This window comes from Oryctolagus cuniculus, chromosome 5 (assembly GCF_051225735.1).
Source record: "Oryctolagus cuniculus isolate XC-2025 breed Fujian yellow rabbit chromosome 5, ASM5122573v1, whole genome shotgun sequence".
NCBI lineage: Eukaryota > Metazoa > Chordata > Mammalia > Lagomorpha > Leporidae > Oryctolagus > Oryctolagus cuniculus.
Genome location: NC_142871.1, coordinates 157,586,739 through 157,603,017, shown reverse-complemented (window position 1 = coordinate 157,603,017; position 16,279 = coordinate 157,586,739). Strand labels below are relative to the sequence as shown.

General features: G+C 49.1%; 1 protein-coding gene across 20 annotated transcripts in view; it reads left to right on the top strand.

The window, feature by feature from the left end:
* Positions 1-16,279, top strand: part of PHACTR1 (phosphatase and actin regulator 1) — a 581,745-nt gene that overhangs the window by 486,209 nt on the left and 79,257 nt on the right. For 13 of the 20 annotated variants that reach the window (XM_051855837.3, XM_051855839.3, XM_051855840.3 and 10 more), the window contains 2 exons: positions 1,270-1,437; positions 3,579-3,785. In XM_051855837.3, the coding sequence (XP_051711797.1) occupies positions 1,270-1,437; positions 3,579-3,785 (375 nt within the window). The remainder of the gene's footprint in view (positions 1-1,269; positions 1,438-3,578; positions 3,786-16,279) is intronic. The other 7 variants (XM_051855844.3, XM_089334441.1, XM_070074397.2 and 4 more) reach the window with 1 other exon arrangement.

The window sequence follows — 16,279 nt, the reverse complement described above, 5'->3', positions numbered from 1 at the left end:
CTCTCTCTCTCTCTCTGTGTGTGTGTGTGTGTCCCCCTCTCTGTGTAACTGTGACTTTCAAATAAATAAATATTTTTAAAAAAGAAAGGCAGAGCCAGAGAGAGCAAGAGAGAGACCCCCCATCCCCTGGTTCACTCCTGAAATGGCCACAACAGCCAAGCTTGGCCCAGTTGGAAGCCAGGAGCCAGGAGCTTCGTCTGCTGCTTAAAGACTTGGTTTGTAGGTCGCGCTGTTGAACAGATGTTTTGTTGTGGGTTGGGGATCCAGAGTAGTAGAGGCATCTTATGCTTCCATTGCATCACAGAGGTATAAAACCAACAAACCAGCGCTCTGGGAGGAGCCTAGCAAAAGGGAAGGAGCTATTTAGCCAAGATTAACCTCAGCGTCACCTCACAGCTTTCCACAAGTAAGCCATCTTTCTTCCTGTTTTCATCAGGTAATTGCTTTGCTGGGTTTTGTATTTCTGAGTCGCCGTCACTTAGCCTTTCATGTGGGTGTTTATTCATCTCACTGGAAGAGCTTTAAGTCCTCTTTAAAAATTAATTTGACTTTAATGTCGAGTTATCTAAGACTCCCCTGGGCTGGGATGAAATCACAGGAGGAGGATTTGGATTTGACAAACGGCCACCCTACAGGTGGCTTTGATCCTCCACTGCGGTGTTAATCGGCCTGGCCTGGCGTTGTTGAGTTTCAAACAAGATCAAAGTGTGTGCACCCACAGGGCATTGTGGGTGGCCGGCCCTAGGAGGATGGGGCACTAACCCAGCATCTGTGGACTGCAGCGGTGGAAATGGGAGCCCTGCCACAGGTTTGTCCACCTAGAGAAACAGGACAAGGGTGGCTACAAACAGGGCAGGCTGGATTTGACTCCAGGACCTTAGAATTCCCAATCCTGGCTGCCCAATGTCTGACACTTGCTGAGTCTTTCCAAGGTTTTAAAAGTGACAAGGAAAAATTCATCTTCATTCACTTTTACTTTTTTTAGAAAAGTACATAGAGTATGTGATAGAGAGTGGTTAGGAAGGTGGCAAGAACACAGGCCAGTGGCTACAAATCCTACGAAGTGTCGCCCTGATGATTAGGCGAATCTCTCGAAAGATAAAAATAAATGTCTTCAGTGCAGAAGAACAGATGTTGGCTTTAGGTCCTGACCTTGATCAGAGTTGTTCAAATGCACCTTGACTCCACTAGCAGGCTGTGCGTGCCAGCCTCTCCCAGAAGGCGGATGTGATACTGTCTAACTCTCCCCCTCTCCTCTCTCTCTCACAGATGGGGAGCTCTCCATATCAAATGAAGACGACTCCCTGGAAAACGGACAGTCCCTGAGCTCCAGCCAGCTGTCTCTGCCCGCCCTGTCCGAGATGGAGCCAGTCCCCATGCCCAGGGATCCCTGCTCATACGAGGTGCTCCAAGCTTCAGACATCATGGATGGGCCAGGTATGCCCTTGGCAGAGTTGAAAGGCAGGCCCCTAGAATGCGGCCCTGGGGACCTTTGCCCTGGCTGGACTTGGGATTCCATTTTGATCACCCTGATCCCAACAGTGTGGAAATTTGGATGAAGCTGATGTCATCATACTTTTTCATGTGTATTGAGTATTTTTTTAAAAAAAATAGAGAACATTTTCATGTCTTCTAGATTTTAAAATACTTTTCATAATCTTAATCTCTATAAAGAAGATTCAGCTTGTTTTTATGATGATCCAAATGCCATTATTTTGTTTTCTAACACTCCTCTCTGTTGAGATAAAACTAAAGAATCCTACATTTCTATTTGGTACCTATATGATTCCTTGGATGTGCATTTTAATCCTAGTCTCTGTGTTCTTGTTAGTGGTTATATCCATTTCCTAGATCCAGTTAAATGATTTCCCTGGCACTTGTATCAATGTATGGGTTAAATTAGATCCTACCAATAGGTAATAGCATTTGACCATCATTTCCCTCTTTAGTTCACTGGTGTCTTGAGTGGCCAGTATTCATCTCCAAGGGTTTGCAGAGTGGACCTAATTAGCCCGAAGGTGGGTTCCTCCCAACAGCTGCAGAGGAGCTGTAGCTCTTGTTGGAAACAAGTCGGGAAGGGACATCTTGAATGAACATCTGGTGTATGAGTAGAATGGCTGTGTCCTTTCTCTCCACCACCTGCAAAGCCCATGCACACTGGCACTTGCATGGGAGGAAGAGACAGATGGTGTTTGCAGAGTGAATCCTATGTGTCACTTGGGGACCTGGTGAGTCACTGCTCCATAAGTATGTCGTGGCTCTTGAGATGGGAGAGAAGTTGGAGCTCGTAAAGACTCTTTGCCAGGCTTTGATGCTGCCCAGAACACCAGTACCCAGACCAGGGAGGAGGCGAGAGGGCCACAGGAGCTGCCTTCTGTAGGCTGGTAGCAGGCGGGAGGATACCAAAGCAAGGAACATCCCCGCTCTAAGAGAGGTTTCAGGGAAAGTGAAGATTCTGTCTGGAAAATCCAGCCTTCCTTGTGACACTGGAATCAAGTGGATCTGACTGTTTTAGTGCAATCCATCACCCAGGAGAGGTCATGCTTTCAGCCTCTCATCACCTAAGCTAAAAAGAGGTGGGCCAGCACCTCGGACAGCTCACAGCTAGAGCTGATTGGGGTTCCCCAGGTGGAGAAGGAAGAGCTGGGGTCCAGTGTGCAGCAAGGAGGTGTGCGGAGGGTGAGAGTTGAAATGTGAAAAGCATTCTGCTGGCCAGCAGTGGAGAGCAAAGGGGGCAGATAAAGAGCACTGACTTGAAGCATCGTTTGCTGTGTCCAAGTGCCTAAGAGCTGGTGGCGGCATGATGGTATTGCCAAAGCCCCGGAGCCCCGGCTTGACGGCAGCTGCTCAACACTGACTGCTCCAGAACCTGGGCAGCAGCCACCCAACGCCTGAGGGTGCAGCCTGTCGAGTGTCAGCTCTGGGCTGGCCATAGTGCCTGGTGTCCCAGACCTGAGAGCAGGGACGGAACGAGACTCTGCGGGGAAAACTGACACTCTCCACTTGTTGGCTGCCAGACTCTCCTCCTGCCCAGCCAAGGGCACACAGCCCAAGCACAGGTTCTGGTTGCATTTGGAGAGCACTCCCCAGTCTTGATCTGTGCTACTCTTACAGCTGTGGTCCCTTTGAGATCCAGGAATTTGTGTGGTACAAGGCGAGTTTTAAATCATGACTTTTTGATGTTGAGAAAATGTCCTTTTCCTCATCCCACCTTGCCTCTCTTTGCTCCTCTTTCTCTCCCTCCATCTCTCTCTCCCTCCCTCCATGTCTCTCTCCCTTCCTCCCTCCCCTTCCCTCCCTCCCTCCATCTCTCTCCTTCCCTCCCTCCCTCCATGTCTCTCTCTCTCCCTCTCTCCCTCCCTCCTTCCCCTACCCTCCCTCCCTTCCTCTCCCTCTCCCTCTCTCCCTGCCTGCTTGATTGGATTTCTGGTGTCCTCCTTTAAACTCTCTGTGCATGCATGACCACGCGAGGCTGTCAGCTCTGCTGTGTCGCCAGCCGCGTCCCCTGTGCACTGTCCCTGGCTGCCTCCCGCTGCATTTGTGTAATGTCAATGTGTCTCATGTGGTTGTCCCCTCAGTGTCTGAAGAGAGTCCCTCTGCCAGTGACTCTGGAGTCCTCCTGTCCCAAGATCCTTCAGCCAAACCAGTCCTGCTACTGCCCCCCAAAAAACCCGCTGCTTTTTCTGGAGACCATGAGGAGACCCCAGTGAAGCAGCTGCCCCTTCTCAAGCAACCCCCGGCCCTGCCTCCCAAACCCACTGCCAGGATGGCCAGCCATTTAACAGGTGAGTCCAGCCGGCTTCTGGGGCGTGCGGCCCCTCCTTCCCTTCAAGGGATGATCTCGCTCTTCCTCTCTTGATCTTTGTATCTGAGGCCGGGATCTGCCCCTCGGGTCTGTGGGATGCTGGGCGTTTCTGTGTGTGTCTTGGTACATGCAGCCATCCCAGAGATGTGCTTTTTGTGTCACGAAGCGTTTGATATACATACATCTGCTAGCCACGTGCCAAGAGCCTCCAGTCTGTGTATCTGTAAATGTGTTTATTATATTGATGTAACTAATTCATGATGATGTGGCCATCTCGCTGACTTTGGCGCAATATCAAAAGCTTTGCAAAGATTTTTAAAAAAAATTGTGCCTTCTTCCTGCAGAATGAATTTGCCACAGCTTCAAATTTTTACGTTATTGATCTCAAGTGTAGGGGTGGTTCTATTAAAATGCATTTATTTCAGTATTGTTTGCTCTCAAAAAATTGAAGAAAAAAAGGGAAGACAGTAATAATCTGCAGAATGTGTGGGAAATAACTTTTAGAATAGTTTAGCGATGGCGTCCTATGGGTTTGTGCTGAAGGTCTTCCTAAATGAGCATACCCACGGTTATGAAGTGGGCATCCAATGGATCTTCATTTCACTGCACGCTGTCCCTGGGCATCGGATCCTTCTCTGTGATTTCAGGTAGAGGGATAATCGGAGATGCAAAGATTGCAGAGGGAACTTTCGTAAGGATCCCAGCTGATGGACAATGTATTTGGTATTTTTATACAGAATATCTAATAGCTCTCATAGCATTTTGTATAATATAATAGTGGTGGAATTAGGGACCCATATTCACCTGTTTTGTAGTAGAAATACTGAGGTTCAGGGACAAGAAGTGACTTTCCAGGACTGGGAAGAAGTAATTCTGTAGTAGAGGCACAGTTAAACCCTGAGTTTCCCAGCTCCGAGTGTGATGTTTCCATAACTGCAGGGTGTTTTTCCCACGGTGCTGAGTTGTAGTGGATTCTAGCTTGGGCTCTGGCTGCTGTCAAACTACTAATATGGGCCGGCGCCGCGGCTCACTAGGCTAATCCTCCGCCTTGCGGCGCCGGCACACCGGGTTCTAGTCCCGGTTGGGGCGCCGGATTCTATCCCGGTTGCCCCTCTTCCAGGCCAGCTCTCTGCTATGGCCAGGGAGTGCAGTGGAGGATGGCCCAAATGCTTGGGCCCTGCACCCCATGGGAGACCAGGAGAAGTACCTGGCTCCTGCCATTGGATCAGCGCGGTGCGCCGGCCGCAGTGCGCCGGCCATTGAAGGATGAACCAACAGCAAAAGGAAGACCTTTCTCTCTGTCTCTCTCTCTCACTGTCCACTCTGCCTGTCAAAGTAAATAAATAAATAACTAAATAAACAAACAAACAACTAATATGTCAGCGTACTTCAGAAAGTTCTTGGAAAACTCAAATGAGAAGATAAATTTATTTGGGTGCAAAAACTTTTGAAGTCCCTGCATACAAGGAAAGCTTCTTCAAAAAGGTCTTGCAAGTACATATTATAGAAAAACTGTGCATGGGTTTCTTTTGGTACCCAAACAAGCTTATCTCTTAATTCTGTGTCTCCACAGATTTTTTGAGGTATCCTCATATATGCCCATCTGAATAAGATGGTTTGAAAAAGCAAATTTTGTTTTGAACTCTATCCTGGTCTCCCACCCAGAGAAATATCAGGGGCCCAAGCACTTGGGCCATTTGTTACTGCTTTCCCAGGCATATCAGCAGGGAGCTGGATCAGAAATAGAGCAGCCAGGGTTCAAACCAGCATTCATATGGGATGCCGGCATCAAAGGAGGCAATTTAACCTACTGCAGCACAACACCTGCCCCAAAAGAACAAATTTCATTCTAAATTCTAAAGGAACCACATCAGTAACATGTTAATTCAGTGCCTAGAAATTTAAATAACAGAAAACACCTCCTACGCCCCTTCTAAGAGATGTCCACTATTCACCTAAGAGTAATCAAATATTGCCCGACCTGTTGTTTCATCGCCTGCTTTATGCACTTAGCAATGTGTTGTGAAGTGCCTCTCATGTCTGTAAACATCCTGTAATGTTATTTTTTAGCTGCTTGCATAGATCAGGATTTACTTGGTTGACCCCTTTGGGTTTTTCCTTCTTCTCTGTTGTAAAACACAGCAGACATCCACGGCAACCTGCATATATCTTTAGAAGCATCTCTGGGTTTTTCCTCATTTATTTCTAGAATTAGAATTGCTGTGTCAAAGGCTCTGTATCTTAGAAGGCTTTGTTGCCAAATCTCCCATAGGAAAGATGAAATACTGTACAAAATATATTTCTGTGTGTAGTAAATAGTAATCAACATACCTATTGTCAACAGAATTCTGTGGGAAGTATCAGAGTGGGTTCAAATATATGACAGCTTAATGACTGTATATACAGTTAAATGTATGTATTGCATTATGCAAGGAGGGTAGTCAAGAAGTTCATATAAAATGTATATTATAAAAAAACTATGCATGAGTTTGAAAAGTTTTTTGCACCTTTAATTCCCATGTTCCACAAACTTTTTAAATTCATTCATAAGGAGAGCGCTAGAATAACTCCTGTTAGAATAATGCATACTGTAATAAAGCCTAGTAAAGTGGTTATTAAAGAAGGCTAAGGGCTCGGCGCTGTGGCATAGCAGGTAAAGACCGCCGCCTGCAGTGCTGGTATCCCACATGGGTACTGATTCAAGCCCCAACTGCTCCACTTCCGATCCAGCTCTCTGCTATGGCCTGGGAAAGCAAAAGAAGATGACCCAAGTCCTTGGACCCCTGCACCGGCATGGGAAACCTGGAAGAAGCTCCTGGCTCCCAGCTTTGGATCAGCCCAGCTCTAGCCATTGCAGCCATTCTCTGCTGCTTTCCCAGACACATTAGCTGGGAGCTGGATCAGAACAGAGCATCCAGGGCTCCAGCCCTCTGGGGTGGATGCTGGCATCGCAATGGCAGCTTAGATCACTGTGCCACAGTGCTGGCTGGAAAGCCATGATTTCTTTTTTTTTAACATTTATTTATTTATTTGAAAGTCAGAGTTACACAGAGAGAGGAGAGGCAGAGAGAGAGAGAGAGAGGGGTCTCCCATCTGCTGGTTCATTCCCCAATTGGCTGCAACGGCTGGAGCTGTGTTGATATGAAGCCGGGAGCCAGGCGCTTCTTCCGGGTCTCCCATGTGGGTGCAGGGCCCCAAGGACTTGGGCCATCTTCTACTGCTTTCCCAGGCCATAGCAGAGAGCTGGATCTGAAGTAGAGCAGCCGGGTCTCAAATCGGTGCCCATATGGGATGCTGGTGCTTCAGGCCAGAGCATTAACCCGCTGTGCCACAGTGCCGGCCCCACCAGGATTTCCTAAGTATCACCATCCTCTAATTCATCTAGTGATCTCATTAATGAAGCATATTTGAGCTTCAACCATAAACCCTGGAGCCTGGATGGCCTGGTATCCCCAGGACTCTATATATGAAATACTGAAGGTGCCTAAATTACCCAGTCACTCTGGCTGCCCTGGGCCTTTCTCAAGGGAGTGGACTGTGTTAACCTGTAAACTGCCCCTCCATATAGCTTGGCTCAGATGCAGAAAGTCACAAAAGGTATACCTTTACCATATGTTATCTGGTAGTCTTAAATATGATAAGTAGTGATGCCTATGGACAATGAGGATTATGCTATCCTATGGAGCTTAAATTCAGCTTAAGCTGCTTAATTTTCATAAGTGAGTCATCAAGTATAATGCATCTTCACCACCACGAGGCAGCAGCATTAACCCTGGTCTGCTGCTAATTACTCTGGAGACATCCGGGCCATGTCAGAAGACATTAATAAACCATGGGCTGCAGAACTGTAATTGGAGACTTTGGAGTTGGAAGTATGTTCTCAGTGTCTTCTGCAGCTCCCTCGACATGTTTGGAAGGAAATAGAACAGTGGAAAGACACTAAGCATGATTAATAGGGAGTGACAGGAGGAAATGGTCTGGCGAAGGGCTGGAGAAATACAAGCCTTCTGTGTGCACGGTCAGGGAAAGACACGCAGAAAAGTCTCTACTCTGGCATTCGCTTCCATGTTATCAGGAAAATCCTAATTAACGTGGAGATTATTTTGTCTTACGAATTTTCTCTGGTCTTCAGCCAGAGAGGCTCTCCCTGTGATGTCATCCTCTTCCCCAACATCATCGTCCCTGCACCGTGGCATCTCGCACGGGGTCAGGAGTTGTCCAGCACTGGGTTCCTGCCTTTCTGGAAGTGTGGTGTCCAACAGAGCAGGCTGTGTTATCAATGTGATCTGAGGTGAACAGTTCTCAAAATGCATCCGTTTGGGAATGATGGATTACCCTAAAAGCCTGTCTCCTAACTTTCTAAGTCTTCATCAGTTAGCCCTTCAGGTATCCTGGTTCTGGAAAACAAATGTGTCACACGGCGTGAGTAGCCCATGCCTTCTGCACAGGGAGCCTGAAACAGGCACCGTGTCTACCAGCTGAGTAGAGGACAGTCAGCTTCAGTGGCAGGTGCACTTCACAGTCTGCCATTCACACTTGGCTGATCACAATGGTAGCCAACACTTCCTGAGGCATTGACCAAGTACCATGTATTCCCGTGAGGCAGATACCATGTCATTCTTACCTCCTTTATTCAGGGGATGAACATGACTCCGGAGAAGTTAAATTGCTTGGCCATGCTTACTTAGCTAGTAAGTGACAGAGGAGAATATGAACCCATTTTGATGCCAGAATCCTCATTTACAGCCAATAATCCAGACCATCTCCATCTACCAAGGTGCCTATTCCAAAAACAATTTTTTTTAATTCATCAACTTGATTATTTTTACAGCTGATATTAGTCTGCTTGGGCATCAAAAATAAAATAACATAGACCAGGTAGCTTGTATAATAGAAATTTACCTGCTCACAGTTCTGGAGGCTGGAAAGCCCAAGGCCAAGGTCTTGCAGTGTTGAACTTGTGGGAGGGCTCTCTTCCTGGTGGACAGACAGCAGCCTTCTCACTGTGTGCTCACAGACAGGGAGAGACACAGCTCTGGGGTCTTCTTCTAAAGACTGATTCTATCAGATTAGGGTCCCATCCTTGTGACCCTGTTTAACGTCAATTACTTCCTCCCCCCAAATCCACTGTGGGAGGTGGGTCTTCAACATATGCATTTCTGGGGGGGGGGGGACACAATTCAGTCCATAGCATAACTCAAGGACAGGTGTTATCAAAATCTTCCCAAAACAAGTCACCTCCTCAAGCCACTTGTTTAGAAAGAGGAGGACCTACTTCAGGTTGGATTTTTTTTTTTTTTTTTTTTTGACAGGCAGAGTTAGAGAAAAAGGCAGAAAGAAAGGTCTTCCTTTTTCCATTGGTTCACCCCTCAGATGGCCACTACGGCTGGCGCACTGCGCTGATCCGAAGCCAGGAGCCAGGTGCTTCTTCCTGGTCTCCCATGCGGGTGCAGGGCCCAAGCACTTGGGCCATCCTCCACTGCACTCCCAGGCCACAGCAGAGAGCTGGACTGGAAGAGGAGCAACCGGGACAGAATCCGGTACCCCGACTGGGACTAGAACCTGGTGTGCCAGCGCTGCAGGCGGAGGATTAGCCAAGTGAGCCACAGCGCCGGCCTCAGGTTGGATTTCAAAAAATAGACGGGAGGGAGACAGTATGCAAGGACCAAGAGCAGAGGAAGCATCTGACTACAGTCAGAGACTGACGGCTCAGCAAAGAGAAGAAACTCTTGCTGATCCTGAAACACAAGTCCTTCTGAAGACAGGACCCTACCCAGGGCTCGATTGCATAGTGCGAACCCCTAAAACACCAGGAAGCTTATGACAGTGGCCGTCTATACAGTCAGTCCTCTGTGCCCGAGTTCTTCATCTGCAGCTTCAACCACCTGCAGATCAAAGGCTTCCAAAAAACTATCCGGAAAAAAAAAAAAACCAGGAAATAACACTGTAACAATAAAAGTCCCAATTGAAAAAGCAATTTACTGTAAACACTATTTGCACAGCCCTTATATCATAGTAGGTACCAAAAGTAATCTAGAGGTGATTTAAAGTACTGGAGGATATGCATATGTTATATACAAATACTGCAGCATTTTATGTGAGGGACTTGGGCATCTGTGGATTTTCGTATTCAAAGAGGGTCTTGGAACCCATCCCCCACAACAACTGTTGTCCCAGAACATGGCTGAGTGCCAGGTCCAATGTTACCAACGTACTTACAACGTGGTTTGATCTGACCAATAACACCCATGCCCGGTGGTGTTTTCAGCCCTAGCGTTTATGTGTCTGCCAAGAATCCTCTCTCCAGTGCTCATCAAACCAAGGCCGGCACTGCGTTTTATGGCCGTCTCTGGTTCTGTGCAGCCCGTCACACTCTGATACGTGGTTTCGTTATGTGGCTCCGCTGCCGTCTGATTCTCTTTCCCCACCCCCACCCCCTACCCTCTTCCTTGCCCTCCTCGCCTACCTACAGAACCTCCTGACCGCTCTGCCCCTGTCCCTGTAGTCTACTTTGACAGCGCAAGGGAACCAAAGATGAGAATGCTGTGAACTTGGGTTTCTCTCTGTGTCTTTAACCAGAGACGTGAGCTGTGAAATCCTGGAGCAGTCAGGTGCGCTCCCCTGGTGATTGACACTCTGTCATTTTGGGGGATGGGCAGTCAGCTGCCGGCTGCAGTGGAGACACCGGAGAGGCCAGGAGCACCAAGGCTTATTACCGTCACAGGATCCACCACACAGGACACGCGGGGACAGCTCAGAGTGGTCAGGAGGCAGAAACCAGGGGCGAGGGGAGAGCAGGGGCCAAAGCCTTTTGGGGGGTTGCTACAGAAAGGCAAAGCAGAGTACGGCAGCTAGGTCAGGAGCAGCAGCTTTGGGTCCCTTCAGCAGGCTCTAACTACAGGGGTGGCCTCAGGATGCCGGCGCCTGGCCCTGGGTGACCCAGGCAGAGGAATGTCACCTCCCAGAGGGAGGAGGCCAGGGGAAGGAGGTGTGCTCTTTCTGGATTGACTGGTTTGCACATCGGAGTTCTGCTCCGTGCTGAGCCCGTGCTGCCAGCTCTGAGAGTTGGCTAGTTCTGGCTGACCTCTTGCCAGCCAGAAAGACTCGCAACATACAGAAAATAAAAAATACAAACAACACAGATGGGACGGAGGCGTTGCCTGAATTTACTTTTTCTGCTCATTTCTCCGAGTTTTTATAGCCCTGGTTTTCTTTTCTTGAAATGCAGAAATTCTTTCCATAGAATATATAAGGCCTATCTGTTGGTTAAAACATTTTTCAAATTGATTGGTTTGAGAGGCAGAGAGTTGGGGGAAAGAGAGAGAGAGAGCGCACGCTCATCTATGGTTTATTCCCCAAATGCCAGCAAGGGCTAGGGCTGGGCTTGGCTGCAGCCAGGAGCCAGAAACTCAGTCCTAAGTCTCCCACATGGTGGTGGGAACCCAGTCACTCGAGCAGCCACCATCACCTCCCAGGGTTCCCATTGGCAGGAAGCTGGAGTTGGGAGCCAGGGTCAGCAGTCAACCTCGGGCAGCCCAGTGTGGGACACAGGAGTCCTAACTGGCCACTTACCCACTAGGCCAAACACCTGCCGGCAAAAACATTTTCTCCGTGATTCTCTCTGTTCTGGCTTCTACAATCAAGGCAAAGATAGGAACAAACCGCCTGTCTGTTGCAGCAATGTCAAGTTGGAGGTTTCTTCACCTGGAACTTGAGTTTTGAGTGCCCACTGGGTGTGAGGTGTGTTGCCAGCCTGCATATAATATACAAAAATTGTTATGCTGTCAACAGTAGACTCTGCGGGCAGTTACAAGCTGCAGAAAATATTTACTATGAACAAGTGGAAACATGACTCTGAGGAAATTCAGATAACAAGAGAGCTAGTCCTTTTATTGGAATCAAAAATATCTCATAAGGAAGTATATGTTTAAGATAGAGTTAAAGATGAGGGTCTGGTGTTCAGCTGCGGTGAGTTAAGCTACCACCTGCGAGGCCAGCATCCCCTGTGGATGCCGGTTCAACTCTCAGCTCCTCTGCTTCCAGTCCAGCTCCCTGCTGATTCTCCCAGGGAAAGCAGCAGAAGATGGCCCAAGTGCTTGGGCCCTTGTCATGCATGTGGAAGGCCCAGATGGAGTTCCAGGCTCCTGGCTTCATCCTGGTCCAGCCCTGGCCATTGCAGTCCGTGGGGAATGAACCAGTGGATGGAAGATGGATCTCTCTCTCCCCCTCTCTTTCTGTATTTCTTCCTATCAAGTAAATAAAATAGATCTTAAAAAAAAAAAAAGAGGAATAAACATATAGTTGTGGCACATAGGCATTGGAGAAAGAGAGTGTTCTTAAGTGAGAAACAGACAATGCAGTCATGAGGACAAGGCCAGATGTGTTTAAGAAATAACAAACAATCCAACATGGCAGAAAAGCAGGGTTCTCCTAGGGCGGGAATCAAGACTGAGGCCAAAGTGGGTTGACCAGAAGCCCTGGGGAGCCTTGCACGCTGTGATGAGGGGATTCAGCTTTGTTGGAAGAAAGGAGTTTCTTTTGTTGATTGTCAGCCTCAGTTGCTCGGTTTTAGACACACACATCTCCTGACATTCTTGTGGACAAGGTGAACAGTGGCACTGCTGGGCGGATTTATTCCTGGATGTGGATGTGTAGCTCAGGGAAGTGCAGCACTGACCTGCAATGAGCAAAGGACGCCTGACTGCTGCTCTTGCTTCTTCCTCTTCGACATTTTTCACCTGTGCTGGGCTGAGTTGCATGAGGGCAGGGATTGAGTCTGCCCCTCCTGTTGCTGAAAGCATCTGAGGATGAATCCGGTGACGGTTTGCCTGCGGGTTCCCAGTGGCACACTCGCTTCTGTAGGGAAGCCGAGCAAAATCTTCTTCAGCCCTGAGTTCCACCATCAGCAAGCCTGACTGTCCCGTATGTAGTATGTGTAGGAAGCACAGGATAACCCAGATGGAAAATGAGTCCACTACAGCCACCCTCTGATGACCAGGAGCACAGCAGAAATTTCAGATACGTTCTTAGAGACGCCAACTGCAACAGGCCAGCCCAGCCACCATCATCACTGTAAAGGCAGGAACCATGAGCGTGGCCTCCAGTAGACACAAACATTGTGCATCTGACAGATGCAAGGTTTAGGGTCCTGGTTTTTCCTTTAAATACTTAAGGATCTAGTCTGCACTTATTTACACGTTCCCAGTGGACATCCGACCTCTCAACAGTTCTATGTCTGCTTTTTGTAGTACTTTCTCTTCCATGATCTAACTGCACTTCTTTCAGACTTCACCCATGTGTTCATACCCTGGGTCTGGTGTCCTGTGAGCAAATGGAGGTTCATTCCCCTGGCCCTCATGAGCTTATGGGTTTGAGTCATTGCCCTCTTAACTCTTGCTCTTAACATTGCCCCATTAACTCTTCTTTTTAATTGACAGGTAGAGTTATAGACAGTGAGAGGGAGAGAGAGAGAAAGGTCTTCCGTTAGTTCATCCCCCAAATGGCTGCTACAGATCAGCGCAGCACAGCTCATAGAATTAGAAGCCAAGCAACTCATAGAATTAGAAGCAAAGTTTATTTTAGTGCCAAAAACAAAAAAAAGGAAGAAATCTATGCCTGATTTTTTTATAATACATTTTGCATGAGTGTTTTGAATACCCCTCATATGCATGGGTTTCTGGTTTGTGTTGAGTGCCCAAATAAACTTATCTTTTAATTCTGTTTCCCAAGAAATTCTTCAAGTCCCCTCACGTTGCCAGGGTCTTTGCAAGTTTGCACAAGGGAGAGAAAGCCAGGTCAGCGGCTTTTTAACACATGTCACCTTGTGACTCTGGTTTTCTTCCTCTCCCTCTCTCTCTCCACGAGGGGTCAGTCAGCACCTTTGGCCAGCGACCAAGGCAAAATGCCAGCATACCTCTTCCTCCCTCAGATGGCCTTGTGTGCCCAAGGGGTGGAGGAAGCTCCAGGAGCCCCCTCTTGGCAGTGAAGGGGAACTCGGAGCCAGCAGTGTGGTGGTGCTGTACTCTGATTTTTTTTTTTTTTTTGACAGGCAGAGTGGACAGTGAGAAAGAGACAGAGAGAAAGGTCTTCCTTTGCCGTTGGTTCACCCTCCAATGGCCGCCATGGCCAGTATACTGTGGCCAGCGCACCGCGCTGATCCGAAGGCAGGAGCCAGGTACTTATCCTGGTCTCCCATGGGGTGCAGGGCCCAAGCACTTGGGCCATCCTCCACTGCCTTCCCGGGCCACAGCAGAGAGCTGGACTGGAAGAGGGGCAACCGGGACAGAATCCGGCACCCGACTGGGACTAGAACCTGGTGTGCCGGTGCCGCTAGGCAGAGGATTAGCCTATTGAGCCACGGTGCCGGCCTTATTTCAGTTTTAAGCACACTTCTAATGGGACTTCCTATCTCTGGGTGCAATACCTGTATTTGTGGAAGGAGAGCAGAGATCCTAACCCATTAATACCAGGTGGCAAATGACTGACACATCTCTCCACCACCTTTGTTCGTTAGGAACCAAGTGCTACCATCAGCACTGCTGGGACACCAGCAGCTATACATGAGCTCCCAGAACAATGTTAAATAAGAGGTTCACTTAGGGTGGTGAGAGGAGAGGCTGGAAGTGTCCACCCTGGAAATCTCTTTCCTGAAAGGCTTGGGACACAGGTGTTTCAAATATTAGAATATCTGCATAGACGTGATGTGGTATCCTGGAGACAGGACCCAAGTCTAAATGTGAAGTTCATGGATATTTCATGTCCACTCTACACAGCAGCCCGGAGGTAACATTGTATAGCATTTCCAACACTCTTGCCCGTGAGTCAGAGGTTCTTGGTATAGAATTTTCCATTGGCGGCATCATCTCAGCCCTCAAAAGTTTTGGATACTGGAGCTTTTCAGACTGGGGCGGCTCAGCCTGTATCCATTTGGCCCACGCTCATCTGTGCAGGAGCCACAGCCCGATGGCAGGAGAATGTGCTCAAGAAGTCATCTTGCGTTTTCATGGAGTCCCGAGCCGGAGCTGTGTCATGTTTCGAAATACAGCCCTCTTGGGTTTTATGGCTCCTTGACACCGTTGGGGTTTGTTTTCCTTGTTCTTTGGAGCTAGTCATTTTGGCTTCTTCCACTCCATCCACAGAGACAGATTTATGAATGCATTGCATCTCGACGTGTAAGGCTGCAGGAAGAAGGCGGCAGGCACAGAGCTGGGTGTTTGCCCCACAGGGCCAGCCAGCGTCACCGCTATAAATGCAAGAGGCGGACCGTATTCCCCAACTGCTGATCAGTGTCAAGCCTCGGACAGATGCAAAGCGTTGGACTCAGCGACGTGCTTGCAGGATAGAGGAGGAGTACTTTAGCCCTGAATTTTTAGAGAAAAGGAGACTGAGTCCCTGGACAGCTGGGGATCTTCCCCAGCTCATTAACAGCAAGGAGGCGCGGATTTCAGGGTCCCAGTTCTGCAGCTTTGGAGACTGATGCAGCACAGGGTGGGCGTCAGAACTGCACCGGAGCCTGCACGGCCGCTCAGTGCGTGGTCAGCAGCAGGGAGCTGCAAGGCTGGCCCTCCTGAGCCTCTGGGCCCTTTCCCGTCGTCACTGGCTCTTCCGCGCCCTCACTTAGGCTTGCATCGCTGCATCCCAAACACTCTCTCCATCACTTTTTTTTTTGTCTCCCACCGTCCCGCCCCAGACTGGAAAGCCTCTGGGCAGCAGGGTTTTCAGGGGCCGGGCAGGAGTCCTGGGAGTGACCCAGCACGTGACTCAGGTGGTCTGCAGCCTACAAAGCCTGGTCGCGTGATCCCATCTGACCCTCAAGCACCCTGTGGGAGAGAGAGGCAGGCAGTGCACCTGACACACCACAGCTGCTGCTGGGTGTGTTTATGCTTGGGTCCTCTGCTAAGCTGTACGAGGACTTGGTACAATTAGGAAAAGCTGCCTTGCGGAGGATGCCTCTTCCTCTAGCAGACCCAGCCCCCAAGCCAAGCCAGGCTTCGGGCTGGATGTCAATCTCCTCTTCCCCTCTGCACCTCACACAGAGGCTGCATAGACACCTACCCATTTGCATCTCCCAGCTGACCTGTATGGTGGGTATGTCCCCTTTCTATAGATGAGAAAACTGAGGCTCAGGAGAGCTAACTCTGAGCCTTGGAAATGGGATTAAACCCAAGCTCTCCTGGCTTCTGAGCCAGGGGGATCTCACCCCTGGCGCCCCTCTCCAGCCCTGGGAAGGCAGCACTGGCCATGTCTCCTCCTCCAGTGAGGCCCCAGGGCCTTAGTCATTCTGCCTGTGCTGGGAGCAGCCCCTGAGAAAGGAGACCTCCCAGCGGAGTGCTTCTCACGCCTGATGGTGCACAGAGAATCCTAGATCTTCTCGGGCAGTCTGGGCTGGGAACCTGCTTTTCTGCCCAGGTCCCAGGCAGAGCAGCACCTGCTGGCCCACATGCCTCACTTGGCTTAGCAGGACCTCACTGCAGG